General features: G+C 44.4%; 1 protein-coding gene across 2 annotated transcripts in view; it reads right to left on the bottom strand.

Annotated features, from left to right (window-relative positions):
- The window catches only part of LOC122561991 (importin subunit alpha-4-like), a 138,937-nt gene extending 117,406 nt beyond the window's left edge, over positions 1-21,531 (bottom strand). Inside the window, exons 1-4 of one of the 2 annotated variants that reach the window (XM_087991822.1) lie at positions 21,396-21,479; positions 8,849-8,878; positions 7,698-7,742; positions 386-475 (exon numbers count right to left, since the gene is read on the bottom strand). In XM_087991822.1, the coding sequence (XP_087847948.1) occupies positions 386-475; positions 7,698-7,742; positions 8,849-8,878; positions 21,396-21,464 (234 nt within the window). In that variant the 5' untranslated portion in view covers positions 21,465-21,479. Of the gene's footprint in view, positions 1-385; positions 476-7,697; positions 7,743-8,848; positions 8,879-21,395 lie in introns of both variants that reach the window. The other variant, XM_087991823.1, reaches the window with a different exon arrangement.
- Positions 21,532-21,873: the final 342 nt, after the last annotated feature.

Here is a 21,873-nt window from a genome sequence, read left to right as displayed (position 1 = left end):
TATCTACTCACCCATTCGCTAGTGATGAGGAGACTCAATTTGGTGTCCAGAGAAATCTCTCAGACACAGCATTGTGGAATGCTTCACACAGAAAACACAAAATCACTAAAGTACCTACATTGCAAAATGTGCGACTATTTGAAGGAAAAACCATTTGTGAAATTGATCTGTGAAATTGCGTCAACTTGCCAAGTAACTTGATACAACTAAGTTTAGAATGCTGCTAGCTAAGGTCTGTTTGAGAGGCTCCTTAGTCCTCAGATTTAGTGGCTACACTAATTTCCTTTTTAAGATCTGTATATACATTCTGATCCCAATTCCAAGTGAACCAAAATTCACCTTTGATTACTCCTAGTCCAATTCGGTCAATGAAAGTATTACTTACAACTCTGAAATCACCATCAATATCAGAGTCATCAAGACCCTCCTCCTGAGGCACATTTCGTCTCTTTAGCAAGTGTTCATCTCGCTTATTCTAGAAAGACAAAGATTTAACATTAAGAACAGGCAGAAATTCAGGGACAAGGACTTTATTGGAACATCTCTAACAAAATACTGAACACCAAGACTACTTGGCAAAAAAAAACTGTTCATAACAAAACTACTAAATGGATGATCTTCCACCTAATACCAACCCATTAACCACATTAGGCAAATTGCTGAAAAATATCAACATTCAGGGTTGAAAGTCGTGCAAACAGGGAACTCCAGAAATCGAAGTAGCGCCAAGACTAATGGTAACTTTTCAACTCTTGCAAGGTCTTTAATTTTATCCTCAGGGTATTGAAGGAAATCGTGTGCTTTCTCAGAGGGAGACAAAGCAATTCACACGCAATTAAAAGTCAGAGTCACAGAGAAGCAGAGATATACAGCATGGAAACAGACCCTTCGGTTCAACCCGTCCATGCCAACCAGATATCTCAACCCAATCTGGTCCCACCTGCCAGCACCCGGCCCATATCCCTCCAAACCCTTCCTCTTCATATACTCATCCAAATGCCCCTTAAATGTTGCAATTGTATCAGCTTCCATCACATCCTCTGGCAGCTCATTCCATACACACACTATCTTGTGTGAAAATGTTGCCCCTGAGATCCCATTTATATCTTTTCCCTCTCATCCTAAACCTATGTCCTCTAGTTCTGGACTCCCCCCACCCCAGGGAAAAGACCTTGTCTATTTATTCTATCCATGCCCCTCATGATTTTATAAACCTCCATGAGGTCACCCCACAGCCTTCAACCCGCCAGGAAAAACAACCCCAGTCTATTCAGTATCTCCCTATGGCTCAAATCCTCCAACCCTGGTAACATCCTTGTAAATCTTTTCTAAAACCTTTCAAGTTTCACAACATCATTCCAATAAGGAGGAGACCAGAGTTGCACGCAATATTTCAAAAGTGGCCTAACCAATGTCCAGTACAGCCACAACATAACCTCTCAATTCTTATACTCAATACTCTGACCAATAAAGGAAAGCATAGCAAATGCCTTCTTCACTATCTTATCTACCAGCGACTCCACTTTCAAGGAGCTATGAACCTGCACTCCGAGGTCTCTTTGTTCAGCAATATTCCCTAGGACTTACCATTAAGTGTACACGCCCTGTTCTGATTTGCTTCCCCAAAATGTAGCACCTCGCATTTATCTAAATTAACCACCATCTGCCACTTCTCAGCTCATTGGCCCATCTGATCAAGAGCCCGTTGTAACCAGAGGTAACCTTCTTTGCTGTCCGTTACACCTCCAATTTTGGTGTCATCTGCAAACTTACTAACTATACCTCTGATGCTCACATCCAGTCATTTATATAAATGACAAAAAGTAGTGGACCCAGCACCGATCCTTGTGGCACTCCACTGGTCGCAAGCCTCCAGTCTGAAAAACAACCCTCCACCACCACCCCGTCTTCTACCTTTGTGCCAGTTCTGTATCCAAATGGCTAGTTCTCCCTGTGTTCCATGAGCTCTTACCTTGTAACCAGTCTCACATGGGGAACCTTGTCGAACGCCTTACTGAAGCCCATATAGATCGCGTCCACCGCTCTGCCCTCATCAATCCTCTTTGTTACTTCTTCAAAAAACTCAATCAAGTTCAAGAGACATGATTTCCCACACACAAAGCCATGTTGACTATCCCTAATCAGTCCTTGCCTTTCCAAATACATGTACATCCTGTCCCTCAGGATTCCCTCCAACAACCTGCCCACCTCCAACATCAGACTCACCAGTCTACAGTTCCCTGGCTTGTCCTTACCACCTTTCTTAAATAGTGGCACCACGTTAGCCAACCTCCAGTCTTCCAGAACCTCATCTGTAACCATCGATGAAACAAATATCTCAGCAAGGGGTCCAGCAAACACTTCTCTAGCTTCCTACAGAATTTTGGGGTACACCTGATCAGGTCCTGGGGATTTATCCACCTTTATGTGTTTCAAGACATCCAGCACTTCCTCCTCTGTAATACAGACATTTTTCAAGATATCACCATCTATTTCTCCACCTTCTATATCTTCCATGTCCTTCTCCACAGTAAACACTGACGCAAAATACTAGTTTAGTATCTTCCCCCATCTCCTGCGGTTCCACACAAAGACCGCCTTGCTGATCTTTGAGGCGCCCTATTTGCACCCTGGTTGCCCTTTGTCCTTACTGTATTTCTAAAAACCCTTTGAATTCTCCTTAATTCTATTTGCCAAAGCTGTCTCATCTCCACTTTCTGCCCTCCTGATTTCCCTCTTAAGTATACTCCTCCTGCCTTTCTCCTCTAAGGATTCACTCAATCTATCCTGTCTATATGTCCTGACATATGCTTCCTTCTTTTTCTTAACCAAACCCTCAATTTCTCTAATCATTCTGCATTCCATACACCTACCCTTCTTTCCTTTCACCCTAACAGGAATATTTGGCCTCTGGACCCTCGTTACCTCTTTTCTGAAGGCTTCCCATTTTCCAGCCGTCCCTTTACTTGCAAACATCTGTACCCAATCAGGCTTTGAAAGTTCTTGCCTAATATCAAAATTAGCCTTCCTCCAATTTAGAAATTCAACTGTTAGGTCTGGTCTATCCTTTTTCATCACTATTTTAAAACTAGCGTGGGTTGGTACCTGGGACTAGCGTGGGTTGGTACCTGGGACTTCGATGTTGTGGCTATTACGGAGACATGGCTAGAACAGGGACAGGATTGGCTGTTGCAGGTTCCAGGATTTAAATGTTTTAGTAGGGTCAGAGGTGGGGGTAAAAGAGGGGGAGGTGTGGCATTGCTTGTCAAAGATAGTATTACAGTGGTGGAAAGGACGATGGATGAGGACTTGCCATCTGAGGTAGTTTGGGCTGAGGTTAGGAATAGGAAAGGTGAGGTCACCCTGTTAGGAGTCTTTTACAGGCCTCCTAATAGTCCTAGAATCATTGAAGAAAGGATAGGGAAGGTGATTCAGGAGATGAGTGACAGTAATAGGGTGGTTGTTATGGGGGACTTTAACTTTCCTGATATTGATTGGGAAAGCTATAGCTCAAGTTCGTTAGATGGGTCAGTGTTTGTTCAATGTGTGCAGGAGAGTTTTCTGACACAATATGTAGACAGGCCAACAAGAGGTGAGGCCATACTGGATTTGGTTCTGGGTAACGAACCAGGCCAGGTGTTAGAATTAGAGGTAGGTGAGCACTTTGGGGATAGTGACCATAATTCGGTGATTTTTACTCTCGTGATGGAGAGGGATAAGTGTGTACTACAGGGCAAGAGTTATAGCTGGGGTCAGGGAAATTATGATGCGGTGAGGCATGACTTAGGATGTGTGGCTTGGAAAAGTAGACTCCAAGGCAAGAGTGTAAATGATATGTGGAGCTTGTTCAAGGAGCAACTATTGAGTGTCCTTGATAATTATGTACCTGTCAGGCAGGGAGGAAAGGGTCGTGCGAGGGAGCCGTGGTTTAATAAGGAATTGGAATCCCTTGTTAAATGGAAGAGGGCGGCCTATCTCAAGATGAGACATGAAGGTTCAATTGTGGCGATTGAGTGGTATAGGGTAGCCAGGAAGGACCTGAAGAGAGAGCTAAGAGCAGCAAGGAGGGGACATGAAAGGTCCTTAGTTGGTAGGATTAGGGAAAACCCTAAGGCTTTCTATAGGTATGTTAGGAATAAAAGAATGACTAGGGTAGGAATAGGTCCAGTCAAGGATAGTAGTGGGAAGTTGCGTGTGGAGGCGGAAGAGATTGGGGAGACACTGAATGAATACTTTTCTTCAGTATTTACTCAGGAACAGGGCATTGTCGTCGATGTGAATACTGAGACACAAATAAGTAGAATGGATGGCTTTGAGGTATGTAGAGAAGAGGTGTTGGAAATCCTGGAAAAGGTGAAAATAGATAAGTCCCCTGGGCCTGATGGCATTTATCCTAGGATTCTCTGGGAAGCAAGGGAGGAGATTGCAGAGCCATTGGCCTTGATTTTTATGTCCTCTTTGTCTACAGGAGTAGTGCCAGAAGACTGGAGGATAGCAAATGTGGTTCCCTTGTTCAAAAAGGGGAGTAGGGATAACCCTAGTAACTATAGGCCGGTGAGTCTCACTTCTGTTGTGGGCAAAGTCTTAGAGAGAATTGTAAGGGATAGGATTTATGCACATCTGGATAGGAATAATGTGATCAAGGATAGTCAGCATGGTTTTGTGAAGGGCAGGTCGTGCCTCACAAACCTTATTAAATTCTTTGAAAAGGTGACGAAGAAGGTTGATGAGGGGAAAGCGGTAGATGTGGTATATATGGATTTTAGTAAGGCGTTTGATAAGGTTCCCCATGGTAGGCTACTGCAGAAAATACGGAGATATGGCATTGAGGGTGAGTTGGAGGTTTGGATTAGGAATTGGCTGGATGGAAGAAGACAGAGGGTAGTAGTTGATGGCAAAGTTTCTTCATGGAGTGCCGTCACTAGCGGTGTTCCGCAAGGATCTGTTTTGGGACCATTGCTGTTTGTCATTTTTATAAATGACCTGGAAGAGGGGTTAGAAGGTTGGGTGAGCAAGTTTGCGGATGATACGAAAGACGGAGGAGTTGTTGACAGTGAGGAAGGATGTGGCAGGTTACAGCAGGATATAGAGAAGCTGCAGAGCTGGGCAGAAAGGTGGCAAATGGAATTCAATGTAGCTAAGTGTGAGGTGATTCACTTTGGGAAGAATAACAAAAAGATGGGGTACTGGGCTAATGGTCGGATACTTGGTAGTGTGGATGAGCAGAGGGATCTTGGTGTCCATGTACACAGATCTCTGAAAGTTGCCACCCAGGTAAATAGTGCGGTGAGGAAGGCATATGGCGTACTGGCTTTTATTGGTAGAGGAATTGAGTTCCGGAGTCCTGAGGTCATGATGCAGTTGTATAAGACTCTGGTGCGGCCGCATCTGGAATATTGTGTGCAGTTTTGGTCGCCATACTATAGGAAGGATGTGGAGGCACTGGAACGGGTGCAGAGGAGGTTTACCAGGATGTTGCCTGGTATGGAAGGAAGATCGTATGAGGAAAGACTGAGACACTTGGGGCTGTTTTCATTAGAGAAAAGAAGGTTTAGGGGTGACTTGATTGAAGTGTACAAGATGATTAGGGGGTTAGATAGGGTTGACAGTGTGAACCTTTTCCCGCGTATGGAGTCGGGTATTACAAGGGGGCATAGCTTTAAATTAAGGGGGGGTAGATATAGGACTGAAGTTAGGGGTAGGTTCTTCACTCAGCGAGTTGTAAGTTCATGGAATGCCCTGCCAGTAGCAGTGGTGGACTCTCCCTCTTTATGGGCATTTAAGCGGGCATTGGATAGGTATATGGAGGATAGTGGGTTAGTATAGGTTAGGTGGGCTTGGATCGGCGCAACATCGAAGGCCAAAGGGCCTGTACTGCGCTGTATTGTTCTAATTATGGTCGCTGGCCCCAAAGTGCTCCTTCACTGACACTTCAATCACCTGTCCTGCCTTATTTCCAAGAGTAGATCAAGTTTTGCACTCTCTCTGGTGGGTATACCCACATACTGACTCAAAACTTTCTTATACTCTCTTAACAGATGATTCATGTCCATCTAAACCCTTAACACTATGGCAGTTCCAGTCTACGTTTGGAAAGTTAAAATCCCCTACCATAAGCATCCTAATGTTCTGAAACTGAAATCTCCTATTAAACTTATTTCTCAATTTCCTGCTTACTATTAGGGAGTCGATAATACATTATTGTTGATCAGCACCCTAGTGATATTGGTTTCTGCAATCAGGTAAAGCAAAGTGCCATCATAGGAGCTAACCGTACAAGTTGCTCTGAATGATTCCAACCTGGATCAGGACTGTTGATGAAACATTCCTTCAAGATAAATGATTGAAAGTCTACCTCAGGTAAGGATGAAATGCAAGAAGATCAGCCACCAAACCACCCCAGGGATCAGTGTTCATCCCAACCCAGTTCAACATCTGGACAAATAACATGCTAAAGTTCATCCATACTGATATTTGTTGGACCACCTAAACTCTATCCTGTGCCCTCGACCAGATCCTTAACAAAAGATGTTACAACATTGATGGCACATAGGTGACTCACACTGGGTCCTTGAAAACTATAATCAGGTGTATTTCACTTCCTGAAGAAGTGCATGTCTATATGGATGGTCATAAACTAAAGCACAACCCCAAATCCAATTTAGAGTCACAGAGGTTTGCAACACAAAAAGGCTCTTTGGCCCATCGAGTCTGCACTGGTCAAAAACCATGGCCTAACTATTCTAATCCAATTATCTAGCACACGGGCAATAGACTTGTATGGCTTGACATCATAAGTGTACATCGAAATACTTTTAAATGTAATGAGGGTTTCTGCCTCTACCACCTTTACAGGCAATAAGTTCCAGATTCGTATCAACCAGAGTAAAAAAAGGTAGGAGAAAGTGAGGACTGCAGATCAGAGTCCAGAGTGTGGTGCTGGGAAAGCACAGTAGGTCAGGCAGCATCCAAGGAGCAGGAGCAGGCGTTTCAGGCATAAGCCCTTCATCGGGAATGAGCTTATTCCTGATGAAGGACTTATGCCCGAAACATCGATTCTCCTGCTCCTCAGATGCTGCCTGACCTGCTGTGCTTTTCCAGCACCATACTCTCGACTCTGATTAAAAAGGTGTTACGTCACATTCACTCTAAATCTCCTACCCCTCAACTTAAATCTATTGGGGTGAGGGTTCTTCCAGTCTACCCTGTCTATTCTGCTCAAAATCTTATACATCTCAATGACGTCTCCCTCAGTTTCTCCTGGAAAACAATTGCAGTCTGTCAAACCTCTTTTCATAACCTCTATAGCCCAGCAACATCCTGGTAAATCGCCTCTGCATCCTCTCCAGTGCAATCATATCTCTCTGTAAATGTGGATTGCACACACAACTACATATAATACTCTTAGCTGCGGCGTAACCAACACTTCATACAGTTTCAGTATAACTACTCTGCTCTTAAACTCTATGCCTCAGCTAATAAAGCAGCTATCTCACATGCCTTTTTAGCCACTTTATCTATCTATCCCACTACCTTAAGGGAGTATTGTACAGACACACCAAGGTCCCTCTGATGTTCAGTGTTTCCCAGTGTCCTTTCGTACAGTGTGTTCCATTGCCTCATTTGTCTCTTCCCATCCAGCCCACTACTCCCTTCTTCAGCACAAAGCTGATGGTGGCTAAGGTTCTAATACTTACCTTTCGTAATTCAACCGTGATCTCATTTCGCTGTTTTCTCATAGTCTATAACATCGAAAAGACATAATACATCAGTCAGCGATCAAAATAGACATAATTTCTTCATAATGCTCTTATAGATTAAACCAATTGAGTCCTTCACAGTAATGAAATCTTCGAGGAGAAAGTGAGGTCTGCAGATGCTGGAGATCAAAGTTGAAACTTTATTGCTGGAACAGCACAGCAGGTCAGGCAGCATCCAGGGAACAGGAGATTCGACGTTTCGGGCACAGGCCCTTCTTCAGGAATGAGCTGCTCATTCCTGAAGAAGGGCCTGTGCCCGAAACGTCGAATCTCCTGTTCCCTGGATGCTGCCTGACCTGCTGTGCTGTTCCAGCAATAAAGTTTCAACTTTGATCTCCAGCATCTGCAGACCTCACTTTCTCCTCCTTCACAGTAATGTCAACACAAAGTGCACAATGTTTCTTGTGATAAGGATTTGAGATATTGTTATTTGGAAATTTTGGTTGTAAATGATATCCCCTTTAAAGTAGTGCAGAGCTACTGGATAGCTCTGTGCACTTTGATCAGCATGCTAACAAACAGCTTCCACTTCGGAGACTGCTGCTGAACACAGACGTTTCAGGCCTGCGCAACAGCAAAAAATGTTACAGGGTATGACAGCTCTAAATTCGACAGAACATGTACACCTTTGAATTTGATTGGCATTTCTATATTGAAAGTGATAGGAAGGGGAAGATGGAGTTTTTGTTTCACCTTTGAATTGAGAATCGAGTTAGGGTGTTGGAAATTTGTTCTATTGCGAGTATTTTAATGAAGTGGTTAAACCATTGAACAGAACAGATCAGTGAACGAGGAAACCAAAATAGAAAAAAAAATTGCTGTTATCTAGTAACAGAAATCCAGCAACACAGAAACTATTGAGAAGATGAGGCAGTGTGCAAGTTTAAAAGGACAAAAGAGGCCCTTATTAGCAGAAATTTTGTTAATAATTGTTTTCAATACATTTAGGGATGGGAAAAAAAGCCTTGAGTTGCTGAGAAGAGATTTCCAGAAGGAGAAAGATGCATAAGACATGGATTTTGTCAGCTACTTTAACAATTGTTAAAGGGTTTCACGAAGAGGCAATAACTAAAGAAAATAGCACTTACGTGCATGTAAAGTGTTTTGTTAACTGGCACCTATGGAACCAGGAATGCACCAGTTAATCATGACGCCCACATAATCAATGTAAACACACTCACTAAATTATGAAACATAATGCAGGGGGTACACATATCACTGCGGTACTTTATTTACAGTAAATAATAATGTAATTTTGCCTCAAAAATTACGGGCAGACAGCCTTCATGTTCAGTTGAACGCACGAACAAAAGGACATCGAGAGACCCCGATAATATAGAAAATGTCAAGTATTTCAGGTGTATAATTTTGGTTGGTTCATAAGTTGCCAGTTAAAACAAAGTTTGCTGCATTTGCTGGAAAAATCCCAATTACAGCTGTGCCATTGAATAAGGGCCTTTAAAGTGGAGATAGACTAACTTTTCATCCAGGTTTGAAAATCTGTGAAGTTGTTGTTGAGTGCAAAAAGTTTTCAGATTAGATTCCCTAGAGTGTGGAAACAAGCCCTTTGGCCCAACCAGTCCACACCGACCCTCCGAAGAGTAACCCACCTAGACCCATTTCCCTCTGACTAATGCACCTAACACAATGGGCAATTTAGCATGGCCAATTCACCTGGCCTGCACATCTTTGGACTATGGGAGGAAACCCACGCAGACACGGGGAGAATGTGCAAACTCCACACAATCACCCTAGGCTGGAATCGAACCTGGGACCCTGGTGCTATGAGGCAGCAGTGCTAACCACTGAGCCACCGTGCCGCCTAGTTCAATCTTCATTATTCATATTTGCAACATGACTGGTTTTAAAAAGATCCTGTAGTTCGTTTTATTCTCTCATGGGATATGGGCCTTCGGGCACCAACTCTTTGACCTGCATTTCTCCATGATACTATCAGCAACTCAAACGAGATGTTTAACTGTATGCCAGAGCAGACAGCAGGCTGTTCAACTTTGCAAGACTGTGTGCCAAAAACCAAAGTTTCTAATATCCCAATCTGTTAGTTCATGCTTACGGCAGCTTACAAACCAGTCCTCCTGCAAGGAAATTATACTGTAAAAGTGTCAGAGAAACTAAATTTATGGGCCGGGGCAGAGACTCGACCTTCCATCAACACTAAACTCACTGGAGGTTGTAAACATCTTCACATTCTTTGGATCATCATTTATCTGCCCTCTGTTGCAGACATTAAATGTGGACAACAGCAGATAAACTGAAAATACAAAGCTCATGGGTATCAGGCTTGTCATAGAGTCATAAGGACGTACAGCACTGAAACAGACCCTTCGGTCCAACTCATCCATGCCGACCAGATATCCTAACCTAATCTAGTCCCATTTGCCAGCACTTGGCCCTTATCCCTATAAACCATTACTATTCATATACCCATCTGGATGCCTTTTAAATCCTGTAATTGTACCAGCCTTCACGCTTCCTCTGGCACCACCCTGAGGTGAAAAAGTTGACTCTTGGGACCTTTTTATATCTTTACCCTCTCACCCTAAACTTAGAGCTTAGAACTTCGAATCCCCAATGTGGAAACGGGCCTTTCAGCCCAGCAAGTCCATACTGACTTTCCAAACAGTATCCCACCAATATCTTTCTACATTTACCCTGACTAATGCACCTAACATTGTGGACAATTTAGCATGGCCAATTCACCTAACCCACACATCTTTGGATTGCAGGAGGAAACCACAGCATCCGGAGGAAACCCAAGCAGACATGAGGAGAATGTGCAAACTCCACACGGACAGGTGCCTGAGGCTGAAATTGAACCCAGGTCCCTGGGGCTGAGGGGCAGCAGTGCTAACCACTGAGCCACCATGCTGCCCCTGTATTCTAAACTACGCCCTCTAGTTCTGGAAGAGACCTTGTCTATTTATCCTATCCATGCCCCCTCATTATTTTATAAACCTCTATAAGGTCACCCCTCAGCCTTCGGTACTCCAGGGAAAACAGCCCCAGCCTTTTTAGCCTCTTCCTATAGCTCAAATCCTCCAACACTGGCAATATCCTTGGAAATCTTTTCGGAACCCTTTCAAGTTTCACAACATCTTTCCGATAGGAAGGAGACCAAAAATGCAAACAGTATTCAAAAAGTGGCCGCACCAATGTCCTGCACAACCGCAACATGACCACCCAACTCCTATACTCAATGCTCTGACCAATAAAGTAAAGCATACCAAACACCGCCTTCACTTTCCTATCTACCAGCGACTCCACTTTCAAGGAGCTATGAACCTGCACTCCAAGGTCTTTTTCCTCAGCAACACTGCCTAGGTCCTTACCATTAAGTGCATATGTCCTGCTCTGATTTGCCATTCCAAAATGCAGCACCTCACATTTATGTAAATTGAACTCCATCTTCCACTTCTCAGCTTATTGGCCCATCTGATCAAGATCCCATTGTAATCTGAGGTAACCTTCTTCACTGTCCACTACACCTCCAATTTTGGTGTCATCTGCAAACTTACTAACTCTTATGCTCACATCCAAATCATTTATATAAATGATGAAAAGTAGTGGACCAGCACAGATCCTTGTGGTACTCCACTGGTCATAGGCCTCCAGTCTGTAAAACAGTCCTCCACCACCACCCTCTGTCTTCTACCTTTGAGCAAGTTCTGTATCCAAATGGCTAGTTCTCCCTGTATTCCATGAGATCCAACTTTGCTAACCAGTCTCCCAAGAGGAATCTTGTTGAACGTCTTACTGAAGCCAACATAGATCACACCTACCACTTTGCCCTCTTACTTTTTCAAAAAACTCAATCAAGTTCGTGAGATATGATTTCCCACGCTCAAAGCCAAGCTGACTCTCCCTAATCAGTCCTTGCCTTTCCAAATACACATAACTCCTGTCCCTCCGGATTCCCTCCAACAACTTGCCCACCAATGTCAGGCTCACCGGTCTATAGACCCCTGGCTTTTCCTTACCACCTTTCTTATATAGTGGCACCACATTAACCAACCTCCAGTCTTCTGGCACTACACCTGTGACTATCGATGATACAAATATCTCAGCAAGGGGCCCAGCAATCACTTCCCTAGCTTCCCACAGAGTTCGAGGGTATACCTGATCAGGTCCTGGGGATTTATCCACTTTTATGCTTTTCAAGACGTCCAGCACGTCGTCCTCTATAACTGGACATTTTTCAAGATGTCACTATCGATTTCTCCATATGCTATATCTTCCACGTCCTTCTCCACAGTAAACACTGATGCAAAATACTCGTTTAGTATCTCCCTCATCTCCTGCAGCTACACACATAGGCTGCCTTGCTGATCTTTGAGGGGCCCTGTTCTCTCCCTAGTTACCCTTATCTACTTAAATGTATGTATAAAAACCTTTGGTTTATCTTTAAACCTATTTGCCAAAGCTATCTCGTGTCCCCTTTTTGCCCTCCTGATTTCCTTCTCAAGTATACTCAAAATAATTTGCTGCAAAAGAACTTTACATGCTAGAAAAAGAAAAGAAATAAGACTCCAGTATGAGAAACAAATGGAAGAATGTCAGAGGAAATTGCAAGAACAACAACAGAAGGAGCAGAAGAGAGTTGCGTGGAAGAGAAACGAAGACAAAAACAGGAAGAAGAAAAGGTCAGCATAGTGGCTGGGGAAGGGCCTCCTCTAATTATACTGAGTGTTGCAAAATTACATAAGAATTTAAAACAATAGGCCATTCAACCCCTCAATCCTGCTCTATCATTCAGTATGATCATGGCTGACATGGTTGTGGCCTTATCTTCACTTCTGCCCGGCCCATAGCCCTCAACTCCCTTGCAGATCAATAATCTGTCTAATGTAGCCCCCACTGCTCTCTATGGAAGAGAATGGCAAAGACTGACGACACTCAGAGGTTTGGAGATGCCAGTGTTGAACTGGGGTGTACAAAGTTAAAAATCTCAAAACCAAGTTATAGTCCAACAGGTTTAATTGGAAGCACAACCACCTGATGAAGGAGCAGCGCTCCGAAAGCTAGTTCTTCCAATTAAGCCTGTTGGACTATAACCTGGTGTTGTGTGATTTTTAACTTTGGACACTCCGAGGAAGTGCCTCCTCTTCTTTGATTCCTTATTGTGAAGCTTTGCACCATCTTCCGAGATTCCGCTGGAGGGGGAAGTGTCCTCTCAGCATCCATCCTGTCATGCCCCATCAGAAACTCATCTGCAGCACGTAAAGCTTAATACAGTTTCCTTGTATTCTTTCATAGGATGCAAGTATCACAGACAAATCCAACATTTATTCCTATCTTTAATTGCCTTTGAGGTAATGAGAGAAGTACCATATTGAACTGATGCTGCCATGTGCTAATGGTAAAAGCATAGAACCCTACCGTGCAGAAAGAGGCCATTCAGCCCATCGAGTTATAATGGTTTTGAGCCAACTGAGTGACTTGCTTGGTCATTTCAGAGGGCAGTTAAGGGTCAACCACACTGCTTGATTCACATGAAGGCCAGACCAAGTTGGGGGGAGGGGGGGTGGATTTAATTCCCTAAAAGACATTAATGAACAGGATTTGTTATTATAATAGTCTTGTAGCTTCATGTTTACCCTCCCCCCAGACTTATTTATCAATCCACCAGCTGTCTTGGAGAGGTTTGAACTCTGGATTATTTGCTCATTACTTCACTACTAAACTACTCCAGCCCCTTTATTTATTCTTTAATGCTTAGCTTATTTCTACTGCGTTCTGACATATGCATTATTCCCATGAAAAAGGGGTAAACATTGTAACAAAGTGCCCAGGGAAAACAGAGCCCCTTGTCAACTCTGCACCTTAGAGATTGCTATGGCACAAACCATCATCTTTCAAGGTGTAGAGTTCCATTAAACACAGTGCTAATGTTGAATATTATTCAGATTGTGTGCCTAGCAGATGAAGTATAACGTGGATAAGTATAAGGTTATCCATTTTGGTAACAAAAACGAGAGCAGATTATCTGGCTACGAATTGAGAGAGAGAAGTATGCAACAAGACATTGGTGTTCTCATACACCAGTCATTGAAGATAAGCATATAGGGCACAGCAGGCAGGGAAAGGATTGGAGTACAAGAGCAGGCATGTCTTTATACAATTATAAAGGGCCTTGGTGAGACCACCCTAGGAGTAGTGTGTGCAGTTTTGTTCTCCTTATCTGAGGAAGGATGTTCTGGCAATGGAGGGAGCGCAGTGAAGATTTACCAGACTGATTCCTGGGATGGTAGGAATGATGTATGGGGAGAAACTGGATCTGTTGGGATCCATGTAAACTGGATCAATTTACAGAGCTGGGCTGAGAAGTGGCAGATGGAGATCAACCTGAATAAGTGCAAAGTGATTCATTTTGGAAGGTTGAGTTTGAATGCTGAATACAGGGTTAAAGTCAGGATTCCTGGCAGTGTGGAGTAACAGAGGGATCTTGGGGTCCAAGTACATAGATCCCTCAAAGCTGCCACCCACGTTGATAGGGTTGTTAAGAAGGTGTAACTCTGAAGATGGACGAGGGAGATCCAGTAGATGTGGTGTACCTGGACTTTCAGAAAGCTTTTGATAAAGTCCCACACAGGTGGTGAGTGAGTAAAATTAGGGCGCATGGTATTGGGGGCAAAGTACTGGATTGGATTGAAAATTGGTTGGTTGACAGGAAACAAAGGGTAGTGATAAACGGCTCCATTTCGGAATGGCAGGCAGTGACCAGTGGGGTACCGCAGGGATCCGTGCTGGGACCACAGCTTTTTACAATATATGTTAATGATATAGAAGGTGGTATCAGCAATAACATTAGCAAATTTGCTGATGATACAAAGCTGGGTGGCAGGGTGAAATGTGATGATGTTAGGAGATTACAGGGTGACCTGGACAAGTTAGGTGAGTGGGCAGATGCATGGCAGATGCAGTTTAATGTGGATAAATGTAGGGTTATCCACTTTGGTGGCAAGAACAGGAAGGCAGATTACTACCTCAGTGGAATCAATTTAGGTAAAGGGGCAGTAGAGATCTGGGTGTTCTTGTACACCAGTCAATGAAGGCAAGCATGCAGGTACAGCAGGTAGTGAAGAAGGCTAATAGCATGCTGGCCTTCATAACAAGAGGAATTGAGTATAGAAGCAAAGAGGTGCTTCTGCAGCTGTACAGGGCCCTGGTGAGACCACACCTGGAGTACTGTGTGCAGTTCTGGTCTCCAAATTTGAGGAAAGACATTCTGGCTATTGAGGGAGTGCAGCGTAGGTTCACGAGGTCAATTCCTGGAATGGCGGGATTACCTTACACTGAAAGACTGAAGCGACTGGGCTTGTATACCCTTGAGTTTAGAAGACTGAGAGGGGATCTGATTGAGATGTATAAGATTATGAAAGGATTGGACACTCTGGCAGCAGGAAACATGTTTCCACTGATGGGTGAGTGCCAAACCAGAGGACACATCATAAAAATACGGGGTAGACCATTTAGGACAGAGATGAGGAGAAACTTTTCACCCAGAGAGTGGTGGCTGTGTGGAATGCTCTGCCCCAGAGGGCAGTGGAGGCCCAGTCTCTGGATTCATTTAAGAAAGAGTTGGATAGAGCTCTCAAGGATAGTGGAATCAAGGGTTATGGAGACAAGGCAGGAACAGGATACTGATTAGGAATGATCAGCCATGATCATGTTGAATGGCGGTGCAGGCTCGAAGGGCTGAATGGCCTACTCCTGCACCTATTGTTTATTGTGTATGGTGTTTTGGCTTTCATTAGCAGGGAGATTGAGTTTAAGAGCTGCAAGGTTTTGCTGCAGCTCTATAAAAACCTGGTTAGACCACACTTGGAATATTGTGTCCAGTTCTGTTCGCCTCATTATAGGAAGGATGTAGATACTTTGGAGAGGATGCAGAGGAGATTTACCAGGATGCTGCTTGGATTGGAGGGCGTGTCTTATGAAGAGAGGTTGAGGGAGCTAGGGCTTTTCATGTGGGAGAAAAGGAGGATGAGGTGACTTGATAGAGGTGTACAATGTAATGAGAGGCATAGATAGATAGCCAGAGACTTTTCCCCAGGGCAGAATTGGCTGTCACAAGGGGTCATAATTTTAAGGTGATTGGAGGAAGGTATGGGGAGATGTCAGAGGTACGTTCTTTACAGAGGGAGTGGTGGGTACATGAAATGCACTGCCAGCAGTGGTGGTAGAGTCAGAGACATTAGGGAGATTTAAGCAACTGCTGGACAAGCACATGGATGGCAGTAAATGGAGGAGTGCGTCGGTAGGTTGATCTTGGATTAAGATAAAGGCTTGGCGCAATATTGTGGGTTGAAGGGCCTGTACTATGCTGTCCTGTTCTATGTACTACTGCCTTTATATTTTTCTAAGGATTCACACAATTCTGGATGTAGGTTTGCTCGTTGAGCTGGAAGGTTCATTTTCAGACGTTTTGTCACCATACTAGGTAACATTTTCAGTGAGCCTTCCATCAAAGCACTGCTGATGTTTCCTGCTTTTTATTGATATATGTTTGGGTTTCTTTGGGTTGGTGATGTCATTCCCTGTTTTTTTTTCCTCAGGGAGTGGTAAATCGGGTCCAAGTCAATATGTTTGTTGAGTGTGTTCCAGTTGGGATGCCATCCTTCCCGGAATTCTCAGTCGTGTGTCTCTGTGTGGCTTGACCTCGGATGGATGCGTTGTCCCAGTCGAAGTGGTGTCCTTCCTTATCTATGTAAGGGGAGAAAGTGAGGACTGCAGATGCTGGAGATCAGAGCTGAAAATGTGTTGCTGGAAAAGCGCAGCAGGTCAGGCAGCATCCAGGGAACAGGAGAATCGACGTTTCGGGCATAAGCCCTTCTTCGGGAAGGATACTAGTGAGAGGTAATGCAGAGACTCGAACAAACAACTCTGCCAACCATCCAACCCAAACTCTGGGTCCACTAAGTGGATGACACCTTTGTCATCACTAAATGAAACAAATTAGAGGAAACCTTCAAGACCATCAGTAATACCCTTACTGGCAAAAGATTCACTAAAAAGAGGAGGCAAACAACTATTAATTTGGTAAGGCATGATCTCCCCCACACAAAACCATGTTGCCTATCACTGATAAGCCCATTCTTTTCTAAATATAAATAGATTCTATCCCTCAGTACCCTCTCCAGCAACTTTCCCACCACCAACATCAAGCTCACCGGTCTGTATTTACCTGGAATATCCCTACTACCCTTCCTGTACAGGGCGACAACATGAGCAACCTTCCAGTCCTCTGGCACCTCACCTGTATTTAAGGATGCCACAAAGATATCTGTCAGGGCCTCAGCTATTTCCTCTCTCACCTACCTCAGCAACCTGGGATAGATCCCATCCGGTCCTGGGGATTTGTCCACCTTAATAACCTCGAACATACCCAACACATCTTCCCTATTTATGTCAACGTGATCCAGACTAATCAAACTTCTACCTCTAATCTCAAGATTCATCATGTTCCTCTCCTCAGTGAAGACTGACGCAAGTAGGATAAAAAGTCGGCACAACATCAAGGGCCGAAGGGCCTGTACTGTGCTGCACTGTTCCATGTTTAAACAATGTTGAATTAGTGTTCATTACAATCAGCGTAAAAAATTTAGACAACACTTGCCAGTTAACTGTCAATCATCTAATTACGGCATTCTCTGTGCCTCTACCAGAATCCATTTGTCATCAATCCACACACTCTTCTCATACAGCATAAATGTTGTTTTCCTTTTACTTTGGCACTATTTGCACAATCTGCTAAAAAGTTCATTCAAAACGTTATAAGTTTGGTGGATATAAGGAAACAAACAGTAGATGCAATATATTCATGTTTCCATGCTGAGGCATCACTAAAAAGATAATCACACAGGACAACAGCTCCCGGGCCAGTGGGTGATCTAGCGGTATGAAGAAGTAATTGGCTAGCCTGTCGAGAATACAGCACAGATAAACAGCTATTTTCAGTATGTCAAACTGTAAGTAGCAGACAGAACATCTGCCTCAACCATTTATCATTTATATTAATGATTTTAATCAAAAAACCAACCGTATTGCTACTAGATTTCCTCAATGGTACAAAGATAGATAGAAAAGCAAGTGAGGATACAAAGAGTCTGCAAAGGGGTACAGATGGGTTAAGCAGGTGAGTAAAATCTTGGCAGATAATGTGAGGTTGTCCATTTTGGCAGGAAAATTTAAAGAAGCAAACTAGTATTTAAACAGAGATATTAAAGAAAGCTGCAGTTAAAAAAAGGATCAGGGTGTTCTTGTATGTGAATCTCAAAACTTCAGCATGCAAATGCAGCAAATAATTAGGAATACAAACGGAATTTTCAAGGCATGGAGTACAAAGGTAGGCCAGTCTTGCTCAAATTGTAGAGGGCATGGCTAAGGCCACACCTGGAGTACTGGGTACAGATTGCCCTTCTTGTTTAAGAACAGAACAGATTACATGGGATACTGAAATCAGTACAAGTAAGGTTCTCTAGGCTGACCCTCTGGGATGATGAACTTGAAAGATAAGGAAAGGATGAGCAGGTTGAGTCTATACTCATTGGACTTTAGAAGAATAAGAACTTTATAGAAACATAAGATTCTGAGGGGGCTGGGCAGGGGAAAATGAGGAAATGATGAACACTTTGAACAAGTACTTTAACCTTTTCTCCCTCCACAGTAAAAGACCCAAAAGCACTCCAAAAATATTAAAATATCAAGAGGCTAGAGGGATCAATGAACTTCAAACAATCACGACAGAACAAATACTGGAAAAACTAATGGGATTACAGGCTGATAGTACTCTGCACCTCATGACCTGCAATTCCTGTGTTTCAAAAGAATTACTGCAGAGATAACCACTGAATAGGTTGTAATTGCCTAAATTTCCAATGATTCAGAAAAGATTGCTTCACATTGAAATAGAACAAATGCAACACCTTCATTCAATAGAGCAGAGGGAAGAGGAGGAGGAGAGACAAAAAGGAGACAAGCTAGGAACTATTAAGCTGACAAGAGTACATTTAGAAATCATAAAATATTCACGCAGAGTCAACCTGCTTCTACTGAACTGAAAATATATTTAACAGATTTATCACAGTTCTTTGACAATGGAAATAGCAGGGTGGATAAGAGACAACCAATAGATATAGTGTATTTGGAGTTCCAAAATGCATTTGGAGTTCCAAAATGCATTTGATGGCATGCCACATAAAAGGTTGCAAAAAAGAATGAATGGTTCTAGGGTAAATATGTTACTTGGACAATCCCCCAGCCACACTAATAAATGGATCATTTTCAGGTTAGCAAACTGAAACCAAGTGCACAATAATCAGTGCTGGGGAGTCAACTGTTCACAATCTATTTTATTTAATGAGGTAGAAACAGACACCAATACATCTAAAATAAAAACAACTGCAGATTCTGGAATTGGAAACAAACAGGAAATGCTGGAAAAACTCAGCAGGTCTGGCAGCATCTGAAGAGCAGGAGAATCAACGTTTCAGGCAAAGCCAACATTCCACGATCGAATTTTAAAAAGACAATGCAGGTTGAGAGGACACAGCGGATGGAAAAAGCATAGATATGACAATTGTGTGCATAAAACTAACAGATTGCTTTTTAAATTTGTTCACAGGACATGACTATCGCTGGCTAGGTCACCATTTATTGCTCAGAGGGCAGTTAAGAGGCAACCAGATTGCTGAGAGTCTGGAATCCCATTAGGCATACCTGGTAAGGATTTCAGTTTCCTTCCCTCAAAGGGCATTACACAACCAGATGGGTTTTTAAACAACAACAGTGGTTACATGGCCCCCATCAGACCAGCTCTTTAATCCAAAGTTGCAATGAAATGTCAGGGTGGGTTTCAAATCCATGCCTTCACAACATTGGCCTGAGGCTCTGGATTGCTAGCCTGGTGACATTACCACCATACCACTACCTGTCCCAATAAATCAATGTGAGATGTGAGAGATTATTTACTTTGGTGTGGGTGAGACAGGGTCATGGAGCAAAATGCTTTCATAGGATGTAGGTGTCACTGTCTGGATCAGCCCAGTTTACTGTCCATCCCTAAATGTCCAGAAGCTGGTGGAGAACTGCTTCCTTGAACCATTATAGTGCAGATGGGAATCCCAAGACTTTGATCCAACAACACTGAAGGAACAGAAACAGGATTCTAAATCAGCGGTGTATAAAGGCGTATATGGCATTCTCACACATCTGTTGCCCTTGTCCTTCTAGATGGACATAGTCATTGGTTTGGTAGGTGTTGATCATGAATTTTCATTGAATTATCTGCAGTGCATCTTGTAGATGGGTCACACTGCTGCTGATTGTCAGTGAAGGAGCAAACATTGGCACCCAATCTGTAACCTTCAATCAGCCTGGTAATTCAGATGCTGTTGGATTTGACTGTTGTTGGGACTGCACTTACTAAAGTAATGAAAGGAGCATTCTATCAAACTCATGGCTTGTGCCTTATAGATGGTGGACAGAAGAAAATCCCCACTTCTGACCTTATAATGGAGAAATACTGATGATGCAGCTCAATATAGTTGAGCTTAAACAACTACCCTGGTCACTTTCGGGCAGTTCTCATCTGACTGAATACCACTGTACCACCGCCTCTATTGCAGGTCTATTCTGCTGATAGATCATGGTGGAATAAATGGGTCTTTTTTTCAATGGCAGGCAGTGAATAGTGGGGAACCACAGAGACTAGTGCTAGGATCTCAACATAGTTTAATTTGTAAGTGGGAATTAAATGTACCCCCAAATTTGATGGGGGAGTCCAGAATCAAGGGTCGCAGGTAAACCATTTCAGAGTGAAATTAGGAGAAATTTTATCATTGAGAGAATAGTAAGCATGTGAAATTCTCTACCACAGAAAGCAACTGAGGGCAAAGTATTGTATGATTTCAAGGAGGAAGTAGCACTGGAGGCTAAAAGGACCAAGGGATGTGGGGGAAAAAAATCAGGAACAGGCTGAGTGGATGGTCACCCATGACCACAATAAATGGCAAGGCTGACAGAAAGGGCAGAACAGCCTGCTTCAGTTTGTGTCTGTTTATGACTGTACGACCAATTAATCCCAGATCTGTGGGCCTGGAGTCACATACAGACCCAGACTAGGTCAGGTCAGGACGGCACATTTCGCTCAAGAACGAGTGAACCCGATGAGTTTTTATAAAATCAACACTGGTTCCATGGGCAACATGACACTCGGTTTTAATTCCAGAATTTGTATTGACTGAAATGTCACTATCTTCCAGGGTCTGCCTCCACAGCAGCAGCGGGGCCTCAGTGACTGGTTCGAGGGACAGCCGCGCCTCCCGGGCGGCGGCAGGCAGGAGGCAAGAGCCCGGGCAGGAGGCGGCGGGCGGCAGGCAGGGCCCGGGGCGGGCGGGAGGCAGGGCCCGGGGGGGGAGGGAGGGAGGAAGGGCCCCGGGCAGCACCCGCCGCCCGTAAGAGACCGAGAGCCGGTCCCAGTTTCCCAGTGACGCGCCCGCGCCCAAACCGCTCCAACCCCCAAACCCAGACAGTCCGAGGCCCTGGATGAAGGCCCAGTCCCCGGCCTGGATTAGCACAGGCCCCCTCCCTCGGCCCAGAGCCAGGCCCCGGTACCTCGACATCGCGGCCCTTGTTTTTGAAGTTCCGGATGCGGTGGTTCTCCAGCCGCTCCGGCTCCGACATGGCGCCGCTTTCCTCGCGCTAACCGGAATGTGGGCGCGGCCCCGCGACTGCTTCAACTGCGCGGACGCGCACGCCGCGTACAGGACACGCCCCCGACAGGGGCGCGCCGGCGAGGGGGCGGTGTCATTTGCTTTCCGCGGCGGCCATTGGGGAGGGGAGAGAGGTGCCGAAAGAAGGGGGTGTTGATGGGGGGAGGGGTGTTGATGGGGGTGGGGTGTTGATGGGGGCGGGGTGTTGATGGGGGCGGGGTGTTGATGGGGGGAGGGGTGTTGATGGGGGCGGGGTGTTGATGGGGGTGGGGTGTTGATGGGGGCGGGGTGTTGATGGGGGGAGGGGTGTTGATGGGGGAGGGGTGTTGATGGGGGAGGGGTGTTGATGGGGGGAGGGTGTTGATGGGGGCGGGGTGTTG

This window comes from Chiloscyllium plagiosum, unplaced genomic scaffold, assembly GCF_037043375.1.
Source record: "Chiloscyllium plagiosum isolate Xiang-an unplaced genomic scaffold, Cpla_swu_hap1 HiC_scaffold_11, whole genome shotgun sequence".
In the NCBI taxonomy this organism is placed as follows: Eukaryota; Metazoa; Chordata; class Chondrichthyes; order Orectolobiformes; family Hemiscylliidae; genus Chiloscyllium; species Chiloscyllium plagiosum.
This window is presented reverse-complemented; position numbering and strand designations above follow the sequence as displayed.